Source organism: Hyperoodon ampullatus (assembly GCF_949752795.1).
Source record: "Hyperoodon ampullatus genome assembly, chromosome: 1".
Lineage (NCBI taxonomy): Eukaryota > Metazoa > Chordata > Mammalia > Artiodactyla > Ziphiidae > Hyperoodon > Hyperoodon ampullatus.
Window position 1 is genome coordinate 143,358,747 of NC_136914.1, and position 22,714 is coordinate 143,381,460.

Here is a 22,714-nt window from a genome sequence, read left to right on the forward strand (position 1 = left end):
GGCTAAAACCTCCCTGATCCTTCACAAATACAACACAACATATTATAATTTTACCTGTTACACTGCTGCACTTCTCTGTGCATCTTGAGCTCTAAGAGGAGAAAGTCCAAGTCTCTCTTATTCGCTGAGGTAATCCCAGCACCAAGTGCAGTGCCTGGCTCAATAAATGAACGAACAAATGAACTCTGTTCATTCTAAGTGACTTCATTCATTTCAATGGCTTCAGTCATAATCTAACTGGTGCCAACTCACTAAAACAGAGATCTAACCAAGACTCTCATCTCCAAAACCTGCAATTCAAAATCCTGCAGCTTAGACAATGTAAACAATAAAGAGGGGTAGAAGGTGGAGGACAGAGTGGGCAGGAAGAAGACATCACAACAGTCCAGACAAGAGCAACGAAAAATAGTTAAAAAAATTTTTTAAAGCTGAAACTCTGAATAAATTTTGAAAATAGAGCGACAGGATTTGATAAAGAGTAACAAAAAAAGGAATCAAGAATAACTCTTAGAAGTAACTTTCTTTTAGAAAGACTGATTTTTTTTTTTTAATTAGAAAGAAAACCTTTCCTTAGGTTTTCTACTTTTATAGCCTTGGCAAGGCAACTCAGAAAATTTTCCACTAGTGAAGTACATAGGATATATCACTTAGAGCTTAAACAGAATCAAAACTACCACTTGTTTTTCTGAAACAAACCACTCAGCTCCAGTCATTTCAAATGAACAGCAGAACTAACATTAAGATACCCAATTCACTGACCAAAAAAAATTCTACTTCTCATATAATATCCATAATGTTTATGCAGTAGGAAAAATCCTAACATCACAAATATAACTATATTTCAGAATTACAAAACAGAGGGGAAAATTCATTGCTGTGTGATATTATATTGCATAATTACTGCCTATTTATCCACCTACAATAATGAATAAAGATATGATCCCTTATAAAATGCATTAATTAGAGTGATAATCGTGATACATACATCAATTTAATTTTGTTGCTCTACTGCAGGGCTACAGTGGACTCACATGTGGGATGACGTGGGTAGGGGAGGGAAGAGACTGTAACTCTGACTATGTATGACAGGAGAGCTCTCACATTCAGCAAGAAAATCTGTCAGGGAGGCACCCCCAAAATAAGCCATATCTATCTCTAGTCTGCATATTTCTATTGATGGGCAAGACTTTTACCGATCCAGATTCAGTAAAAGTCACTACCCTAGCAAGGTAAAGGATTCTGCTAGACTTCCCTGATACCACTTGTACTAGAGTAACCAAATACTTCATAAAATCAGGAATACTGTCAAAATTCAAATAAGCACCTACCAGAGAAGTGCATAAATACACATAAAATATGAAAAAATTTTTTTTAAAAAGAGAGAAAGTGACACTTACCAAGGGCCTGTATAAACCATGAACACTGCTGTCAGGCTATACTTCTAAACCTCATAAGAACTCTTTTAAAAATGTTATCCAAAAAAAAAAAAGTTATCCCTATTTAGCAGGTGAGGAAAGAGTTCAAGAGGTTAAATGGCTTGCCCAGTGACTCTCAGCTGATAAGGGGTAGTGCTAGCATTTGAAACTAGAGCTCACCATAAGCTTTCCACAAAATCCTACTATTTCCCTGGACCTTATTTAAAAATATTGAATTTTTACAGAATCAACATTTTAATTCTAACTTAGAAAATAACATTGGCAGAATTCAAAAATGGTAGAAAATGTTAGAAAAAGAACCTTTCTTAAGAACTGGACTGTACATAGGAGATCCTCCATAAATTCCTGTTCAAATAAGCTAGTGAAGGGTGGGAGGAAGGACTAACAGCTATAAATATCTGAGAACGCTGCTACAAGACAGATAACATTTTCCATTTCACAAGAAGTTATGTTATAATAATTAGATTCAGTATTTTTACTAGACCTACGTAAGTGTAATAATGACAAAATCATTGTTTAAATAAGAGTTTTAATTCTTCCTGTTCTGTGATGGTATCTTATCAAGGCCCAAGCATTTGGTATGAACATGTTGAAATGATGTGTAATCAACAAGGATGCTAAAGATAAATTCTTAGAGATGTGAAGCAAATGCTTCCTTCCACTGTTAACAAAATGACCGAGTCCTCTTCTTGAAGAAACCAAGCTCTATTTATATTCACTCTCCTGAAATGGCACAGGCAGCCTTAGAAGGATAAGTTTATAATAAATCCCTGCATTTGGAAAACACTGTTGCTAAGCATCTTCTAACATTCAGCAGAGTTTATATAATTCATGTCTCCACTGCATAATTAACATTTCATGTTTTCTAAAAAAGTGTGGTATGCTTATCTACGTTGTTAATTTAAAACATTATAAATTTTGAGGGAATAAAAGGTTATGCAACTAATTAATTAGAAAGGCAGCCTAATCCCAGGAGGGATAAAAACATAGACATCAAATGTCAGGATGTGTCAGAGTTGAGCTTATAAACAGCTTGTCTGCTTGAGATAAAACATTTCAAAATGCAGCTGCTCTTTGCTTAAAAAGGTGAGCTACAAAACATTAGGCTTTTGGACAAGTCACGACTTATCAAACCACACTCTAGCTCAAAAATTAATTATAAAGAAAACATAACATTCGAAAATCAGTTTCACACCCAACCCTCAACATTAAACATTATATCTGCTCAGATAATAAGAGATCCAATTGTTGAAAGCAATACTACAGTAGTATTTCCAACTTTCTTATTTGTTATGGAGACAAAGTTTAAAAATACGGAAAATATTCAGTAACACCAGAATAAAAGGTTAGAAAAGTTGAGAGTAATCACACTGCAAAAGACACAGCATCACCTTTACAAACTCTGGAATAGATTGCAAACCTTCCATCCTCTGGAAGAGAATGCACAAACATATATACTACAAGGATTTTGATCTTTTGTATTAATAACCCACAAACAATAACCTTAAGATTAACAAAACAATCAGTAACATAGTTCACTTAGGTTTCATGAAATTCTGAATCACTTCAATGTATGTAATTACTAGACACCTGTGCACCATTTTTATTAAAAATGGCAGAGCTTCCCCAACTAGAAGGCAGTCCAGGAAAAAGGAAAACCACCAGACAGCCAACACACAAAAAGCTCAAAGAACATACATATCCACAAATCATAAGCAAGTAAATGTTCTAAGAAAAACACGTCTACATTTTTACTTGTATTCTTAATTGTTAATCCTTAACTATTTCCTTAATTGTGGCTTTCTATCTTTCAGAATTATTTTTCATTTTAAAGTTTTATTTAGAACCATTACATATACCTGCAAGACAAACCTGGACACTCATTTTCTCCTACAGTCAGAGACTAAAATGATACAGTAGTTTAGAATAGTACATTACTATCACATAAAAACTCTAGGAAGAAACTCAACACTATCAGTGAGAGAGTCAGAATTACATTACCTAAACTTAATGCAGTTATTTAAATCAGTTACAGAGAATGTCCAAAAATCGGAGAGCTGGTTGGCCTAGATCAGTGGTTCTCAAAGTGTAGCCCTTGGACCAGCAGCACTGATTATCACGTGTAACTTGATAGAAATGCAAATTATTGTACCCCAGCTGGACCTACTAAACCAGTAGCATGCAGCCCAGAATTGTGTTTTAACAAGCTCTACAAGTGATTCTTATACAGGTTTAAAGCAGGAGAACCACTGGCCTAAATTAATGATACACTTCCTGTTCACAGGGAAGTACGAGACTGGCTACTTCAAATCACTTGGAAAACATTATAAATACTGATTCCAGTTCCCCACCTTCTTTATTCAATTAAGTATGGAAAGTGAGTGAGAGAGAGAGAGAGAGAGAGAGAGAGAGAGAGAGAGAGAGAGAGAGAGAGAGAGAGTGTGTGTGTGTGTGTGTGTGCGCGCGCGCGTGCGCGCGCACCTGCATGGGAGCATGCATGGCTTCCCAGGTGAACCTGAGGCATAATGAGGTTTTAAGAACCAATGACCTGGGAATTCCCTGGTGGTCCAGTGGTTAAGAATCCGCCTTCTGTTGCAGGGGACGCAGGTTTGAACCCTGGTCGGGAAACTAAGATCCCACATGGGCAGGGCAACTAAGCCCAGGTGCCTCAACTACTGAGCCAGTGCGCCTCAACTAGAGAGCCCAGGTGCTCTGGAGCCCGTGCGCCACAAGGAAGATCCCGTGTGATTCAACTAAGACCCAACACAGCCAAAAATAAATAAAATAAATACTTAAAAAGTTAAAAAACAAAAACAGGGGTTCCTACCTTAAAAAAAAAAAAAGAACCAGTGACCTATGTCAGTGGCTCTCAAAGTGTGGTCCCCACACCAGCAGCATCAGCATCAGCATTAGCTGGGAACATGTTAGGAATTCACAGGTACCAGCCCAGACCTACTGAATCAGAAACTCTGGGAATAGGGCACAGCCAGCCATCTATAGTTTACCAAGTTCGCCAGGTGATTCTGATGCACGATAAAATCTGAGAACCTCAACTCCAAGTGATCTGTCTGGAATTGAGAACATGTGAAATGAATCTGAATTCTGCAGAAAAGAATAAGAGACAGAATTAACTTGTGTACTCAGGAATACATCTCTTGGAGCTGGAGTCTCTCACTTTCCTCACAAATTTGGAGGTCAAGGTGACTTACTTCCCAGATAAGCCAGTAGGAATTCTCAAGCTGTCCACTTAAACACAGCACAACTGGTGAACAATGAAAATGCCTCCTAAAAAGCACTGGGGTTTTTTTTGTTTTTTTTTTTTTGCGGTACACGGGCCTCTCAATGCTGTGGCCTCTCCCGTTGCAGAGCACAGGCTCCGGACGCGCAGGCTCAGTGGCCATGGCTCACGGGCTCACGGGCCCAGCCACTCCGCGGCATGTGGGATCTTCCTGGACCGCGGCATGAATCCATGTCCCCTTGCATCGGCAGGCGGACTCTCAACCACTGCGCCACCAGGGAAGCCCAAAAAGCACTGGTTTTAAGCAAGATGTATTTAAAGTCCACAGTCAGAACCATAGCTGAGAAATCTTGTCAGTGGGAAGCCAAAAATTGACTGGAAATGTTCAAAAAAATAGCAGCAGTTATTTAAGGCACCACAGAACACTACCTTGTCTATTGCTACATAACCACTCGGAGTTGTTTCCTTAGCACAGAGCAGGGATTTCTAAAGGCAAGAAAGGCCAGGAGGGGATGAAGCTCAACAGGGGTTTAAAGACAAAACTAAACTCAACTCTGAAGTGAATAAATATTTTTATTACTCTACCAAGAGGAGTGGAGTGGTAATTACATCTCATTATGTCTCCCAGTTTTCACATACATTTCTCAAATACTTACTGAGCATATTGTCTCTAAATATTAAAATTTTACCATGACTCTTTTTGTAAAAAATATGATTCTAAATTTGTGTGTAATCTAAGGTCAGTGTAATAATTGTGACTGCTTCTACTTGTCCAAGGATACTTACTATGTTAAAAAAAAAAGGGGGGGCACAGCAGTTCAAACTTCCCTAGGCAGTCATTTTAAAAGACTAAGAGCCATTCAACTCTTCCCCTAATAACTCCTCTAAATTTGAATTTAGTTAGAAGGTAACATTAAATGTTCAATTCTTTTTATCTAGAACTAGGAGAACACGTAGTTCAAATTTACTATATAGCTGAGTTTTTTCTTCTTATGCTCAATGCACACATTAGGGGTGCCCTTGTATATCCAATAAGTGAGATATGCCCATTCTATAGCATTTGGAGCAAAATTCTACTATTTTTAATGCTTATAGAGTTTGAGTTGTTTTATCTTTCCTTCTGAGTCACACTATTAACCAAATGTATAAGTTAATCAAGTCCTTAGTCAGACTGTTTCAATGAGAAAATGCAGTTAACTTCACAATCAGCATTAGTCTGCTTTGTAGCATTATTTCTAAGAACACTGTGGGAGAAAGCCGTGACTAACCACCTAAGTTTAAATCATTCAGACAAACAGGCACAAAAGAGAAGGCAATGAAGAGTGGAAAAGCCAGGTGTATGAAAGTAGCTAATGAGGCCAGGCCAGGTTTAGTGCCTAACTTGGGTACTTCCTTGTTATGTTCTAGTTCATCCTACCCTTCCTATCCTTCTTCCCTCCCCCCTTTCTTTCTTCCCTTCTTTTTTTCCATTTCTTTCTTCTTCTCCCTTATATCCAAGGAGTGTCATATGTACAAAGGCACTTAAGTATCATCTACCACAACCCCCTCAATTTACAAATGGAAAAAACTAAGGCTCAGATAAGGCAAAGAACTCGCCCAAGACCACAAGCCTGATTTTAAAGGTATTTTCTACTCAAAATCTATTTTCTACTATACACCCCTGCCTCTTTAGAAAAATCTCTTGCAAAAATTTTAGCACGCTGTTCTTAAGCTTTATTCTTCTATATAAAGTTAGAGAACACCACTGCATAACACAACATACACTAGTATTTAAGACAGTATACACAAAACTACATATTTTCCCTACTGGACACTTTAATTTTAAGACTAATCTTTTTAAAAATTACCTTCTCAAAATCTGATTCATTGCTAGATTAGGGGAAACAGAAGATCAGTTAAATACCTGAAAATTTGAAATTATTAAGTCATATTAACAGCAGTTAATATTTATTTACTGCTTGTATATGCCAAGTACATCCTTTTTTATGTGTATATTTTTATTTTTAGGTAGAGGGATTAAGAGTGATTCTTATTTCATTTTTATAGTTTTCTGAATTATCCATATTTTTTTCATAAAACATATATTTTATGATTAGAAAAAATTAGCTATTTCCATTAGGAAATAAGTGAGATATAAATTATCAGTTTGTAAATAAACCAGTTATTAAATCCATCAGTACAGAATCACTACAGCAAATCACTCTCACCTGCTTCATTACACAACGCTTTCAAGTCTGCTCCAACGTATCCATGAGCATTATTTGCCAGCTGTAGCAATTCAGCTTCAGTGAGCAAATGGGGCACTCTTCGAAGCAGTTTCTGGAGGATATCTAGCCGGTCTTGTGCATTCGGAACGCCAATCTCAATTTCTTTATCAAACCGTCCAGGTCTTCGGAGTGCAGCATCCAAAGCATGGGGGCGATTTGTGGCCCCAAGAACCAACACCTGTCCTTCACTTCCTTCCTAACAAAACAAAATTAAAATATATTACAGGGGCTTCCCTGGTGGCGCAGTGGTTGAGAGTCTGCCTGCCAATGCAGGAGACATGGGTTCATGCCCCGGTCCGGGAAAATCCCACATGCCGCGGAGCGGCTGGGCCCGTGAGCCATGGCCGCTGAGCCTGCGCATCCGGAGCCTGTGCTCCGCAACGGGAGAGGCCACAGCAGTGAGAGGCCCGCATACCACACACACACACACACACACACACAAATATACACACACACACACACACACACACACACACACACATATTCTTCTAAAAGTAAAAAAATAAAAAAATTATGCACTCGCTATATAGACAAGGATAGATCTAACTGTCCAGGCTGCTAAGTCCTATCCCTTATTTCTCAAATTTTGTCATTCATCCCATATTTCCCAAAGCTCAGTCTAAATTCTCCCTTACCTAGAAAGTTTTCCAATACTTAACTCTCTATCTACTGTAAGTGATGTCTCTCCCACTTCTAGCATCTTAACTACACAATTCTCATGAATAACAACATATATACCCTATACCATATAGTTTTAATTTGTTTAATTGTTTTAAGTTGTCCTTTTCCCTACTTGAAAGCAAAGATTATGACCTACACGTTTCAAACAGAACAAGGCTCTATTACGCAGTTGTCTAGGAAATCTTCCTCACATTCACACTGTTTCTATTTTGTTTTGATAAATATTCAAATTCCTGAAAATACACACAACAATATAACCAACATTCAAGTATCAGATACCCTTGAATACATACGGATTTTTACTCTGAGAATAAAATTTGGAACAACAAATTATAAAGAACTGTGTTCACGATGAGCCACCTGTAGAAATTAGCCAACATTCTACTCAGAGGACCCAAGTGTAATCTCACAGAGACAAGCTTAACTGGAATGTGATTTGAAGTAAGAAAACTCAAACCTAATCAACTATACTGGATGTGCCAACAGGAAGTGCACGGATTACAGTGAAGCTATGAATTATGAGTTTAGAAGACAAAAATACAGGCCCTTAAACATTTTCAGGCTAAAACATCAGTGTCACATGCTCCCAGTCCTGCCCAAAGGCAAGAACATCAGTTCACAGCACGTCTATCCCAGTGGCAGAGAAAGAGGTAGCAATGACATAGTAATTAAGATCCTCCAACACAGAGCCTCCTGATTTCCTACTCACCAAAGTCCATTCTAATTGTAATACAGCTCTCCACACGTATTTTTCTTCAGGATGAAAAGAGAGCCGTTCATAAACAAAGTATTTGGTCAGCTTAATAATTATACTTTTCTTTTTCTTTTTTAAAACTCTTTTCATTGAAGTATAGTTGATAATAATTATACTTCTTATCATAAATGGACAAACTGGTGTCCCAGTTTATATATCAGTCTCTTGTGAGTGTTGTTATTATGGATCTATCCTCAGAGCTCCACTATCTCCAACATACTAACAACACTGAATCCTCCAGCTCTCTAAGTTCAGGACTGAACCTGGGACATTATGATCGCACCTAGGTAGTGCCCTAAGACTGAGAACCAGATGGTAATCCAGCTCCCTGCAGGTTACAACCCTTCTCTTATGTTACTCTTAAAATTGTAACACAGGTTAGCAACCAATAGAGACAATACCAAATGTTCCCATCATTTTCACATGTTCAGTTTCTACCAATAGTCAGTAAAACCAAAAAGTTCGAATTGTCCAGTTTTTCAATGTGCAAAAGACTAGGGACTCCATGATTTCTAAAATTTCTTTTGGTTCTGACATATTATGATTCTAAAAATATGAGTTATTTACAATCTTGTATAAGAAGTGTATTCTGATAAATGCCTAACAGGAGTCTGAGAGAATTTTTCTTCATTCCTCTTCCCTATTAGTCCTATGGATCTCCCTTTCATAATCAGCATATAGTTTTTATTAATATAAGACTGTATGCACTATTAAAGAATCTGGTAACATGAGTAAATTCTTTTTAAATGTTGTACAAACACATTTCCCATTATTCTCACTTCCTGTCCTTTCACTTGCCCAACTTAGAGCCCCCAAAGAATCAATTTTTACAAGAGTAATAAGACTTACTCATGAAATTTCTTAGCAAATTCCCCTTAAATTTAATTGCTAAATTTTCCTTACTGACTTGGGCTTCAGGTTTTTAGGTTAATACCATTTATTATAAATCTATCATTGTATATAATTTTATATGCTAGAAAAATATGCCAGGTTATACTGTCCTAGCTGTTACTAAGAAATCATGAAGAAAATTATTTTATGGGTCTTTCCTCTAGCTTTTACAGCTAATATTTCTTCCTTACCCTAGAGTATCCAAAAAACTCAGACATATTTGACAGTTTTTGCCACTACATGCATATTATTAAGAAAATAGCCCCTCCTACAGAAATCAATACTGGTGCTGTACTTACTGAACCAATACCATCCATCAGTGTTAAGAGTGAAGCTACAACTCTTTTCTCCACTTCATTCTGAGCCCCTTCTCTTTTAGGGCAGAGTGCATCCAGCTCATCAATAAAAATAATTGATGGGTGCCTAAAAATAAACAAGTAAAATGAATTCTCTAATATATATTTAATTTTTAAATGATATGTTGCACTGCAGTTAAAAAATTGAAATTGTTTTAATTTTTTGACTGAAATGCAATGCATCAAATTTAGGACTTAATTAATAATATTAAAGACAAAAGCAATAAGATGTTAAGCTGAAAAATCTTAGATTAATTCTAGCCTAAATTATTAACTCACCAATATCACATTCTAGTAGATCTGCCCTCAACAAAAAGCAGAGTACTGAGAACACGTATTGCTCATGAGATGACAGTCTATGCCCAGACAGAACTTGCCCACTAATGCTCACTAAATTGCTATGCCTGGATCAATTCAGAAGCTGAGGCCAGTGATGCTATTCCTTGGAGACGGTTTAAAGTTCCAAGGGATAGAAAGTAGAAATGCTCTTTTTAAAAAATCTACTAAAAAAACAACTTTCAAGATGACCAATTCTCCCATACAAAGATGTAAATTCTCTCCTAAGAGGAAGTCTCAACTTCCAGTAACAAATTAATAGTGACAACAGGGCTTCCCTGGTGGCGCAGTGGTTGAGAGTCCACCTGCCGATGCAGGGGACACGGGTTCGTGTCCCGGTCCAGGAAGATCCCACATGCCGCGGAGCAGCTAGGCCCGTGAGCCATGGCCGCTGAGCCTGCGCATCCGGAGCCTGTGCTCCGCAACGGGAGAGGCCACAACAGTGAGAGGCCCGCGTACCGCAAAAAAAAAAAAAAAAAATAGTAACAAAAACATACTAAACAATAAGGTATACCACTGGTTCTCAAATCTTCAGTATTTGGAGTAAAGACTACTTATTTTATCTACTGGGGGAAAAAAAAACTTTAAAAATGGAAGTTTTGATAAGAGAGCAGTAATTATGGTAGGTTACATACCAAAACAATGGAAGAGACATAACCATATTATGAATAAAACTACATAAGACCAAGTTACAGGCCACTCGTTAATACTCCTTGCAATGTAACAATGGTAGCCTAAACTGAGAAATGATTAGTAAGAATCATTTTTAAAGCAAAAGATTTGTCACTTTGAAGCAAACTGTAATAAAACAAAGTTTTAAGCCTAAAGGGCAACTGTAATAGTCTATTGAGATTAGATGTACCCAAAAGAAAGAAAATCATAAATTTATATGCTCAAGCAAATTCACATGACTTATCAGACAGCACTGTCTTAATTCTTTTACCTTATGTAATTTTTAAAATTGAGATATTGACATATAACATTACTTTCAGTTACACAACATAATGATTCAACATTTGTATATATGTATCATGAAATGATTACCACAATAATTCTAATTCATGTTGTCTCCGTACAGTTATAAAATTATTTTTCTTATAATGAGAACTGTTAAAATCTACTCTCTTTGCAACTTTCAAATGTGCAATACAGTACTATTAACTACAGTCACCATGCTGTAGATAACAACCCCATGATTTATTTTATAACTGGAAGTTTGTACCTTTTGCTACGTTATGTAATTTAATAACTTATTTCTCACATTTCCAAAACAATATTAGAATTAGATTAGATAGAACCTCATTAAACTTACAATCTACTTCCAGTGCTATCACTATTATTTTTGTTCTATTCTTTCATGCTTCGTATAAAGTACTACTATCTCTACTTTCATTAATACAGCCTTGACTACTAATTCCAAACATCCAAAAATAAAGAATACCGCAGAGTGGCTTCAGCAAATATCTGACGTAACCTTGCTTCAGTCTCCCCATAGAATCTGTAACAAATAAAATACATATGAGGACCAACTCTTATCATTTTTAAAGCTCTGTCTATAAAAGCTCACCTGACTTTTCAAATTTTCCACATTACTTAATACTACTTTCAAAAATTATTTTCCAAACTTAATGTTTATACACATTAAAAAAAGCAAATTTAAAATATTTCAATGTGTGAAATATCCAGACAGAATACTATTGAGCCATTTTTTAAAAACCACATTTAAGAAGTATATCTAATAATATTGTTTGGTCTATTAAATTATGCACTTACTTGCTAATAATTTCTGGGCCATTAATTACAGAAACATAGGCACCAACTTCATTAGCAACAGCCCTGGCAATCATTGTCTTTCCAGTACCTGGAGGGCCATAGAGCAACACTCCTCTAGAGGGAGGAATTCCTAGAAGAAAAAGCAGAGAACACTGGATGCAGCATTACTAGGTTATAAAATAAATTTACCTTGCACAAAAACTAAAGTAAGAGTCAGAACTTCCCTTTCCCCATAGAAAAATGTACTAACTAGCCCAAACGCTGATCTCAAGCAATGACTTTTTCTCTGTAGACCCAACCAGGCCAGACTGGTTAGTAAAAAAAACTGGTTTAACACCCACACTATTGACATGCCCCATCCCACACAGCACAGTTCAATGATCAAAAAACAAAGCCTGAACAACAAGAAGGGCATCCAAAATAAGCCACCAACCCCAATTTTTATCCAACTAGCCATCTCAGAGTATATAAGCCTTACCAGGGTTCATTTTATATGTGAATCCAAATATTCATTATATATAAAGATATAGATATAGATATTCATGAAAAAAGAAAAGGCAAAAAGCAGAGAAAGACACGGTATGCACCAAATGTATGCAGAGGATCTGGGCCGTTAACAATGCAGAAGAAGCCCTGAGTTTTCTAAAAGCCAAGTCACTCCCTCAACTACTTGTTTCAATGCAAAGAGATCTGCACCCAGCTACATTTCCTAACAAAGAAGTTTTATCCAAACTATTTAAATGTTTATTTTTTTAGTCATTACGGCTAATCTAGCATGACAAGGTACTTACTCTAGATCTAATACAAACAACTGTGGAAGTGTGCAGTTAAGAGAGACAAGGCTACAACTAACTCACATTACAACCTGAAGAGACCAAGCATAGAAAAAGGCCGACTTAACTGGCATCTCCTACCACACCTCCCACTCAGGAAAGAAAAACAGGAAAAGAGGGTGAACAATTATTAGATAAGTGAAATGAGCCAACTGCTTTTTAGTTTGAATTTAACATTTCTGGGTGTAATACACTGAAGAAATCATACCATAACTCTTGAAAAGCTCAGGCTGTTTGAGAGGTAATTCAATTATTTCTCTAATTTCTTTCAGCTGACTATTTAAGCCACCAATCATGTCATAAGTTACTTTTAACTGGTTGTCTTCATCTTTTGAATTTGTACGAATCTTTGTAAAATTGACTCTTGTTGTCGAAGAAATAAAATAAAAGGTATCAGTGTTGCACTGTGCTCCCACGCTGGGTGACTTTAGCAATCTCTCTTCATTGACAGGTTGCTCATTTCCTTCTCTGGCAGACTGAGAACGACGTTTAAGACCTGTGACTGCCTCTAGTCCAAGTCCACTGCCATTCCCAGGACTCTGTGTAACACCTGACGAAACGCCACCAGCTTTATTTATCATTCTGCCATCTCCTGGTTTGTAAGGAGTACTGCTTGATGTTGGGTTTTGGGGCACTTCCAGACCTAACTGGCTTAGCTGTAAGGATATATCCAGGGTACTAGTTTCCACGCTGGATGGCATGGAGGCCATTCCCCGGGCAACAGTGTCAGAGTCATTCTGAGCCCTTCTCAACATGGCGCCATCTGCTCCTTTCACTCGCAACACTTGCAACTTGCATGGTCGTCCATAGAATGTACAATACAGAAAGTTGCCTGGTAAAACAATCTTGCCATCTGGAAAACAATTTATTAAATATATACGTTAGCACAATTTTTCACCCATTTAAAGTTTAAATAGCAATTTATTTCATCTATTAACAAAACTATCTGACTGAAAAGACTAAATCAAAGATGGAAGTATTAATAAAACAACTGTTATGAAAAACAGAGGACCTGGGCTTCCCTGGTGGCGCAGTGGTTGAGAGTCCGCCTGCCGATGCAGGGGACATGGGTTTGTGCCCCGGTCCGGGAAGATCCCACATGTCGTGGAGCGGCTGGGCCCGTGAGCCATGGCCGCTGAGCCTGCGCGTCCAGAGCCTGTGCTCCACAACGGGAGAGGCCACAGCAGTGAGAGGCCCGCGTACCGCAAAAAAAAAAAAAAAAAAAACAGAGGACCTGATATTCCCCTATGATACGGCACTATCTGGAGACAGAAGGTCAAGCTAATTCTCTGAAATCCTCTACACTCAGTACATTTAGGATTCTATGAGCTATAACCCCATAGAGCCAGGCATTCCATGTTCAGTAACAAACCAAGCTAAAATGGCACACCTACACCAACACTCCAAGATAACATACCTGACCAGAAAGAACAGAGTTCAAGGGTTAAAAGTCTTAGTTCTACCACTGACTTTGCTCACAGTTAAGTCAAAAATTCTCTCCACTGCTCAGCTACCAATCAATTACTTGGCAGTTGGGGGTGGGGGGCGGCGGCAGATACTACAGCCCTATCTTAAAAGGACGTTCATTCGTTGAGGAGAATATTCTCTACACTATTTTAAAGAACAACATTATGTACACAAGACCTCAAAGACACATCAGTTTATTTGCTGCTGCCTTGCGTTTTAAAATTTAAAAAACGTATGAAAGATACATCTCACCTAGTTTTCTCAGAAGACAAGCAGTCAGTTGTTCTTCATTAATATCTGCATTTTTGTCACTGTGAAGGGTGGGAGAAATAAAAATCAGCATTAAGTACACCAGAAACTAAAAGGTAATATAAAATGACATGTACACAGTTGTGATGTAGACTTAATCAAAAGAATCGTTAGTTTACAATCTGGAAATGATTTATACAATTTCGGAATGATTTACACTTTTTAGATACTTCTTATAGCCATGAAAACACCATTTGCAATTTGGTGTCCTAGTGGCCTAAATCAGTTTTCTTTACTATCTTATACACCACACACACACCCCCCTATATACTCGGGTATATACATGTACACACATGTGTACATTTATGTACTACATCTGTGGATGTATAGGAGCAATAAATCACAATGAAAAGTATGTATTTTTTATTGTGTGTTATAGTCAGAAACATTGGAAAAACACTGGCCTCAATTAATCATTTCCTTTCTGAACTTGCCCAGCTTGGAGAACGGCTTTTATTAATAGCTTACTTTATTCTCTTTGTATAATTTATAAATTATCTTTAAGGAAATTTAAATCCTATAGAGTACGTTATCTGAAGAGGTAGAAAAAAAGCAGAGTAATGGTACAGTGCAAGTTTATTCTAGAGAAAGGGTATGCCTAGGAAAAAATGGAAAAGCCTTCTTCTGACCAAAAACTGTGTCTTCCAGGAAGATTGCTTGTTTGAGTACAGGAAACATGACTAAAAATCATTACACTTGTAAAGAAACACATTCTTGGAGAGTTCTCAGAATATGTGCATTTTCCCTCCTCCTCCGTGTGTAAGCAGCCCGTATCAGCAGAGGAAGCCTACAGTTGCGAGCTCTGCCAGAGATCACAGAGGGAGAATGGTTTAGCTCAGGAAAAGGTGTATTAGCAGGCGCATCTGGTCCAAATCTAAGCCTTGCTCCCAACCACTTTATCAGTAACGAAATCAATACAGCCGAGCTACATTATCTGAAAATTCCGTATGCAAATTCACCTACTTGCTAAAATGTGTTTATAACCCCAAAATCAATACTAGCAGAACTTTGCCAGTCATTTGTGGATGAGCACAGAGCAGGCAAAAACTGTAACCCAATACTTTCCCAGCTGAGGCTGAAAAAGGCCTATTGTTTCAACTCTCATTCAGAGGTGACCAGAGGGTGGAAGCCAGGCAGGGTAGGAAGCAGTGCAGTATGGCGTGAAAAGTTCCAGCTCTGGCACCACACAGACGGGGTTTGCATCCTAACTCTGGCATCTGTTAATGGGGTGGCCTCAGGCAAGTCACTTAATATTTCTGAGCCACTTCTCCTAGTTTGAAAAATAAAGAAAATAGAATCTACCAGAATGAGTTGTTTCAAGGACTTAAGATTATAATCTACATAACATATATATTTTCATATATTTATGTGTTAAATAAATACACACATACACATAGACACACACACACACACACACAAACACACACACCCTCTAGGAGCAACAGTTCAGTATTTGCTAATTCAGTATTTGTGGCAACGTCATGGAACACAACTACCACCAATAATGAGAACCAACTATGTATTCATATAAAAGAGAGAGAAAAACAAGGAGAAAATTTCATGAATCAAATGCGTGTATACACTAAAGAGAAGATTGTACATATTTCCTTAAATACTTAAATTTACTGTTTAAAGAACTCTGAAACTACTTAAATTGCTTTTATTTATTAAACTTTGAAGAGAAGATATTTGCAAATATGTACAAATATGTAAAATATGTAAAACAATCAGTTTTGCTTTTAAAAAAAGCACAGATGAAATCATTTCCACTAGAAGGAGCTCTAACAGTGTTGAAAATAAATTTTTTCAGATACAACTGAAGGATTTAAACAGCAGACTAAAAAAACTGATTCTTCTTATTGGAAATTAAGTTTCTCGTCTAAGTTCTGCTGCCACGTTTAAAACACAAGGTTCTTTAAAATAAAAAACCAAGTTTCCATTTAAAACATATACAGTCCCTCTATAGTAGGTAATCATTATCACCTAAGACTGCTGCGCCCTCAAGAGGTCACACTTGTTAGTAATCATCAAAAATCCAGTCAACTGATTACTGCTACCTAAAGCACTGTTTTAAAACAGTCTAAAGATTAATCCTGTTGAACCTGAGTTAACTAAAAAACTACCATAAAATAATGGGCAAGTTACTTGTCCTCACTGAGCCCGTTTCCTCATCTGTAAAGAGGGATAAATATGGATACCTTGCTGGATGTTTAGAGGACTAAATGAGAGAAGAAAAAGGGGAAAGTGTGCATGTGTGTGCTAGTACACAGCTGATGCTTAACATATGTTGTGTTCTCTTTTCCTTTTTGGCTTTTTATTTTGTTGCTTGTTAAACTGTTATTCAATGCACTGAAGACAGTTTCCTGTTTTTAAAAGAAAAAATACACCAAAACTTAAGCTTGGAATCTACCGAAGTAGAAAAGTGAAGAAAACTTTTCAAAATCAAGCTAATGACTGAAAAATGTTTTGTGATTCTGGCATGTAATATAAAATTCCCCAAGTTTTTACAAACACGATATTAAAGTATTAAAAGATTTTTTTTTTCTTTTTTTGCGGTACATGGGTCTCTCACTGTTGTGGCCTCTCCCATTGCGGAGCAAAGGCTCCGGACGTGCAGGCTCAGTGGCCATGGCTCACGGGCCTAGCCGTTCCGTGGCATGTGGGATCTTCCCGGACCGGGGCACGAACCCATGTCCCCTGCATCGGCAGGCGGACTCTCAACCACTGCACCACCAGGGAAGCCCAAGATGTTTTTTTTAAAACAAATTTTGATAAGACTTGTATATGCAAACTGAGTAAAAATCCTATTAGATACAGAACATTCAAGAGGATGGGTGATATACTTTAACCATATTTGTCATCTTTGGTGGGGGACTATTTAAAAATTGGATAGATATAATTGTTTTATTTGACTGAATAATCAATGAGTTAAAATACACAATCAGGTACACTTCGCTTGAGCAGTCTTATTTAAACCTGTTTCTTGCCAAATCACAGTAATCTATTCCTGTCTTTATGACTGTAAAAAAGACAAGAAGCAAGCCAAGACCAAAAAAAACATTGTTAAATATCCATCAACAACAATTCCTCTCACCTAAAATGTCAGGGCATATTCTATTCACGGGACATTAGAGAGTCCATAGTCCATAAATCACACAGCACCCATCTAGCTTGTGCTGTCTGACACAGTAGGCCACTAGCCACTCACCACATGCGGCTATCAAGTGCTAAAAATATGGCTAGGCTAAATTGAGATATGCTACAAGTGTAACATAACACACTGGATTTTGAAGACTCAGTTAGAAAAACAGAATGAAAAATCTTGTTAATAGTTTTTTGTAGTTATTATAAATTCCAATAAGACTTTACATATACTGGTTAAATAAAACATACCATTACAATTACTTTCTCTTTCTCTTCACTTTTTAAATGTGGCTACTAGAAAATGAAAAATTACATGTGTGGTTCACATTTGTGACTCATTTGGGTAGCACTGATCCAGACAGTCACCAAAGAAAAGAGCCAAACCTGAGTGCCACGTCCATTTCCTCAGCCTGCAGCACAGCACCCAAAACAGGCTGGACGTGGATGGCATCACCAACCCTCACACCCACATTCTTCTGTGCCATTTCACTCAGGCCAACCTTGCCTCCAGGAAATCCTGCCACAGGCCAGGCCGTATAGACCTGTCCAGAACATAGGAAACAAAAATATAAGAAAATAAACATTTGTAGAATATCATTCATTTATAAGGAAGAAAACTAAGCACAGTCAAGTATATGGATCTGCAAAACACAGTCCTTACCCCAGAGTTATGATTTGACATCAGTTACAAAAAAACTATTTTTTTATAAATATTACATCTCTTTTGTGAAGATTAGGAATAATACCACAGTGAAAATGGTGGAAGAGCTGAAAGGTGGATTTAAGAAAAGAGACAAAGGCATTAACAGGTGATAAGTGAAAAACGAGAAAAAATACTGAAGGCAAGCTAACTGTAAGGTAGCTCAGTTTGGAGCATAAACTACATCCAGGAAACAGTGAGTGACCTAGTACAAGAGTTCCATGGGAACCTGGTTCTCAACCGACTTAAATGGTAAGGGAGAAACTCAAAGATTTCGAGCTCCGGATAATAGGCTGAGCTCACACATTTATAGTCTTCTCTTCCACAAAACACAGTAAAGGATTTTTTACAGTATAAGCCCAGAGCAATGAAAGGAATGGGAGGCAAGCCATCAGCAGATATAAGACTGCAAAACATTTCCAGAGGACCCCACTGGATGAGAGAACATTGACTGACAAAGCAGCAGCAGAAGACACGGCAGAGTCAGAGGAAGAAAGCTAAGCTGCCAAAGATGACCCAGGAAAGGTTCTGGACTTAGAGTCTCAGGTATGATGAATGGTAGCCAGGACAAACGGAGGGTAATCAAATATTTACGTACAAAACAGATGACCCAAAATAACATTTCTGTGAAGAAATGCAACTAACAGACTGGGAGAAATAGGGCTGGTAGTGTGTCACTACCTCTGGAGGAAAGGCTTCTTTCTACATCATGACACTCAGGGCCTACAACTCACAGGGTATCAAAGGAAGGAAAAGTTTACATAGATGTGAGGGTCCTGTAAGATATAGCTTTTCATTTATTACTGCTTGTGTTGAAAATTAAGATCAAAAACATTTGAAATATTTCTAAAGTAAGGAAATGAAAAGGACTCTCACCTCTTGCTTCCCATCCAAACTGGTAAGCAACACTGGTCGACCAATACATATGTTTGCAGACTTCATGGTGCTGAGTCCAAGTTGAACAAGGGAATTCTGGAATGCTTTAGGAACTTTGTCGTCTACCAAGAAGGAAAAGAAAATTATATTTGCACTATTTGTAACTGAAGTTAAAGCATGCTCTTTTGGAGTAAATAAAAATCCTTTCTCCACATGACCATATGAATGCACTTACCAAACCCTGGAGAAACTACTGTCCCAACCCTCCTTATTTTGGCAATCAGACTTAAAACCAAACCTTTGTGAGGGTCCACTGACAATATGATTGCTAACTAAAAAAGGATGTTTTATGGGGTAGGTATTGGTTTTCATTATTTAAAAAAAAATCTCTAATTTCATTACTAACTGAACATACTTGCAGTAGGGCTTTGCATACTTGCATTCTGAACTTTTCATATTACAGATTCTAAGTTGAGTTGGCTACTAGTACTCAAAGGCTTGAACTGGGGAAATGACACATCATCTGGCTCTGGAGGATTAAGTTATGTTTCCACTTCTCACCCACAGGATAGCAACCAGACATTTTTCCTTTCTACTCCCAGGAACACATGGATAACAATAACACAGGTCTTATTCCTTAGGCGAACACACACCGACTCAAGTGACCATTAGAGCTTTCAACTTTTGGCCAAAGAAGGGGCCCAGAATTCAGTCCAGTTTCTAAACCTCTGAAAATGATGTGCCAACATCTCCACCCCTGCCCACACACTCCCTCAAGCTCCACATTTGGTTAGCTGTCCCTCCTCTGATGCTCCCAGCACCCTATGTTGTCAGATACTAGCACTTATCACAATATTCATTTATTTTACAATCTGACTTTCCTTTAACAATATACTGCTTTGTAACAGGAAATGGGTCATTTTCATCTTTGTAACTCCAACGCCTAGGAGTGCATCAAATACAGCAGATGCATAACAAATATGCATGAAATGAATGAATGTAGTAGATGAGTATACAATATTCTTCTTTGCAGCACAAAATCCATGTAACACTTATGATGCCTGTCACATAAACTTTATTATAAAACTTACAGTCACATATATCATAATCACAGAGCTCTGACTAGTATTAGTGTTCTTTCATAATCAGAAAAACAGATCTTTTGTAATTAAAAAGGAACTAAATCAACAAAAGCAAAACCATGAGGTATGTCTGATTTACATCATTCTCTGCCACTGCAAAGTAACTTCCCAACACATTTATTTTCCCTCTGTCATCAGATGAACAAATCTAGAAAAACAAAGCAGCTCCCAGGGATAAGATTAACAGGACTGAGCATAAAATAAGCATTTTTTAAAATATGACAGGCTGAAAAGAAATTCAACTTTCCTATGAGTACCAGGTCTCTTACACAGTTTACCCAGCAATAAGAGCAAAGCGTCCTGTTTGATAACCTCATAATGTTCAGTTTCTGCCACTTCTTTCTTCCTAATAAAGGAAACCTCAATGAATGACCCTTCCCTCTTGATAATTACCTTGAGGGGGGTACTCAGTCCCTGACAAGATTCTAAGTTTTCTTCCTCTCTTCCCTCCATCCTATGCTGCACCAAGATTTGAAACATCACACACTTCTCTAAATACCTCCATTTCCTCCCTATCAGCAATGGAGATCATGTTCAAATTCCCATCTGTTGGCTTTATTTCCTAATACATTTCCATTGTATTCTCTGCTTACAGCATCCAAATCTACGTAAGCTATCCCCTGCACAATTTTCACCAGTCCTCATTCCTTCAATACTTTAAAAATATATCTCTACATCTACTTCCTATTAATTAATTTCACACTTACTGAGCACCTTATGTGCCAGATTAACTAGTGAGATAGTAAAGGTAATTTCAAACAACCACCCACCCTTCATTTGTTCATTCAGCAAATATTTACCATGTGCCCACTATATGGCAGGATACTACACTAGGCACTGGGGAAATAAGGTGAACAAAAGCAGACACAGTCCTTGGCCTCATGGAGTTTATAACTTAATAGAATGAGAGTTATTAAACAATCACTAAATAACTGTACAATTCTAAACTAAGATTAATGTAATGAAAGAAAAACTAAGAGTCCTAAGAGAGGCTACAATGCAGGATAGGATCTAATTTGGAAGAATCAGAGAATGCTTCTCCAAGAATATTTAAATTCAGGTCTGAAGTAGAGTAAAATTAACTAAATGAAGCAGGGGGGGCGAAGACAATTCTCGGCAAAAAGAAGAGCTTGTACAGACATCCTTGACAAAAGACAGCATTGTGCATCTGAAGGGAAAAGTACAGGTAGAGTGGTGGGAAACAAGGAGCCACATAAGGAAGGTCAAGACCACCCAGGGCAGTGGGCTTTATCAAGCTCCTGGTCTTTAATCTGACAGTAATTGGAGGCCAGTTAGTGGTGAAAAGCAAGGTCGTAACAGGATTTTTCTTTTAAAAGATCATTCTGTCTGCAGAGTGGAAAAGGAATTGGAAGGGAGCAGCTAGTGTAGTAGTCCAGGTGAGAAAGGATGGTGTCTGAGATTAAGGTTGAAGCAGTGGGAAGGGAGTGCAGAAGTGGAATGTGGGACAAACTTAGTTAGTAAACAGGACTTGGTGGTGGACTGGATAATGTGAGATGTAAGAGAGCGGTGTCATGAAGGAATCTGAGATTTCTGAATTTTACAATGAGAAAGACTGAGCAGAGCTCATTTGTTTTGTTGGAGGAAATATGACTTCAGGAAGTCAGTCCTGAACTATCTTTGAAAAGTCCAAAAGAAGAGGTATAGCACAGTGCTATATACAAAGTATGGACCACAAATTAAGAAAACAATCCCATTTACAACTGCATCGAATAAATTTAACCACGGGGGTGAAAGACTTGTACTCGGAAAACTATAAGACTCTGCTGAAAGAAACTGAAGACACAAATAAATGGAAAGATATACTGTGCTCACAGATTGGAAGAATCAATATTGTTCAAATGTCTATACTACCACCTAAAGCAATCTACAGATTCAATGCAATCCCTATCAAAATACTAATGGCATTTTCCACAGAACTAGAACTAATGATCCTAAAATCCGTATGGAACTGGAACAGCCACAGCAATCTTGAGAAAGAGCAAAGCTGGAGGTAGCATGCGCCCTGATTTCAAACTATACTGCAAAGTTATAGTAATTAGAACAGTATGGTACTGGCACAAAAACAGATACATAGATCAATGGAACAGAATAGAGAGCTCAGAAATGAACCACACCTATAGGGGAAATTAATAGATGACAAAAGAGGTAAGAATATATAATGGGCAAAAGAGAGCCTCTTCAATAAATGGTGTTGGGAAAACTGGACAGCTACATGCAAAAGAATCAAACTGGATCACTCTCTTACACCATGTACAAAATAAACTCAAAATGGATTCAAGACTTTAAATATAAGACCTGAAACCATAAAACTCCTAGAAGAAAATATATACAGTAAACTCTTTGAAGTTGGTCTTAGCAGTATTTTTTGGATCTGTCTCCTGAGGCAAGGGCAACAAAAGCAAAAATAAATAAGTGAGACTACATCAAACTAAAAAGCTTTTGCACAATGAAGGAAACCATCAACGAAACAAAAAGACAGCCTACTGAATG

At 37.6% G+C, this 22,714-nt stretch overlaps 1 protein-coding gene across 2 annotated transcripts in view; it reads right to left on the reverse strand.

The window, feature by feature from the left end:
• The window catches only part of AFG2A (AFG2 AAA ATPase homolog A), a gene marked incomplete at both ends in the record, with an annotated part of 340,106 nt that overhangs the window by 314,773 nt on the left and 2,619 nt on the right, over positions 1 to 22,714 (reverse strand). For both annotated transcript variants that reach the window (XM_079716599.1, XM_079716598.1), the window contains 8 exons: positions 6,882 to 7,137; positions 9,567 to 9,690; positions 11,401 to 11,457; positions 11,733 to 11,862; positions 12,774 to 13,418; positions 14,285 to 14,343; positions 17,870 to 18,027; positions 19,062 to 19,183. In XM_079716599.1, the coding sequence (XP_079572725.1) occupies positions 6,882 to 7,137; positions 9,567 to 9,690; positions 11,401 to 11,457; positions 11,733 to 11,862; positions 12,774 to 13,418; positions 14,285 to 14,343; positions 17,870 to 18,027; positions 19,062 to 19,183 (1,551 nt within the window). The remainder of the gene's footprint in view (positions 1 to 6,881; positions 7,138 to 9,566; positions 9,691 to 11,400; positions 11,458 to 11,732; positions 11,863 to 12,773; positions 13,419 to 14,284; positions 14,344 to 17,869; positions 18,028 to 19,061; positions 19,184 to 22,714) is intronic.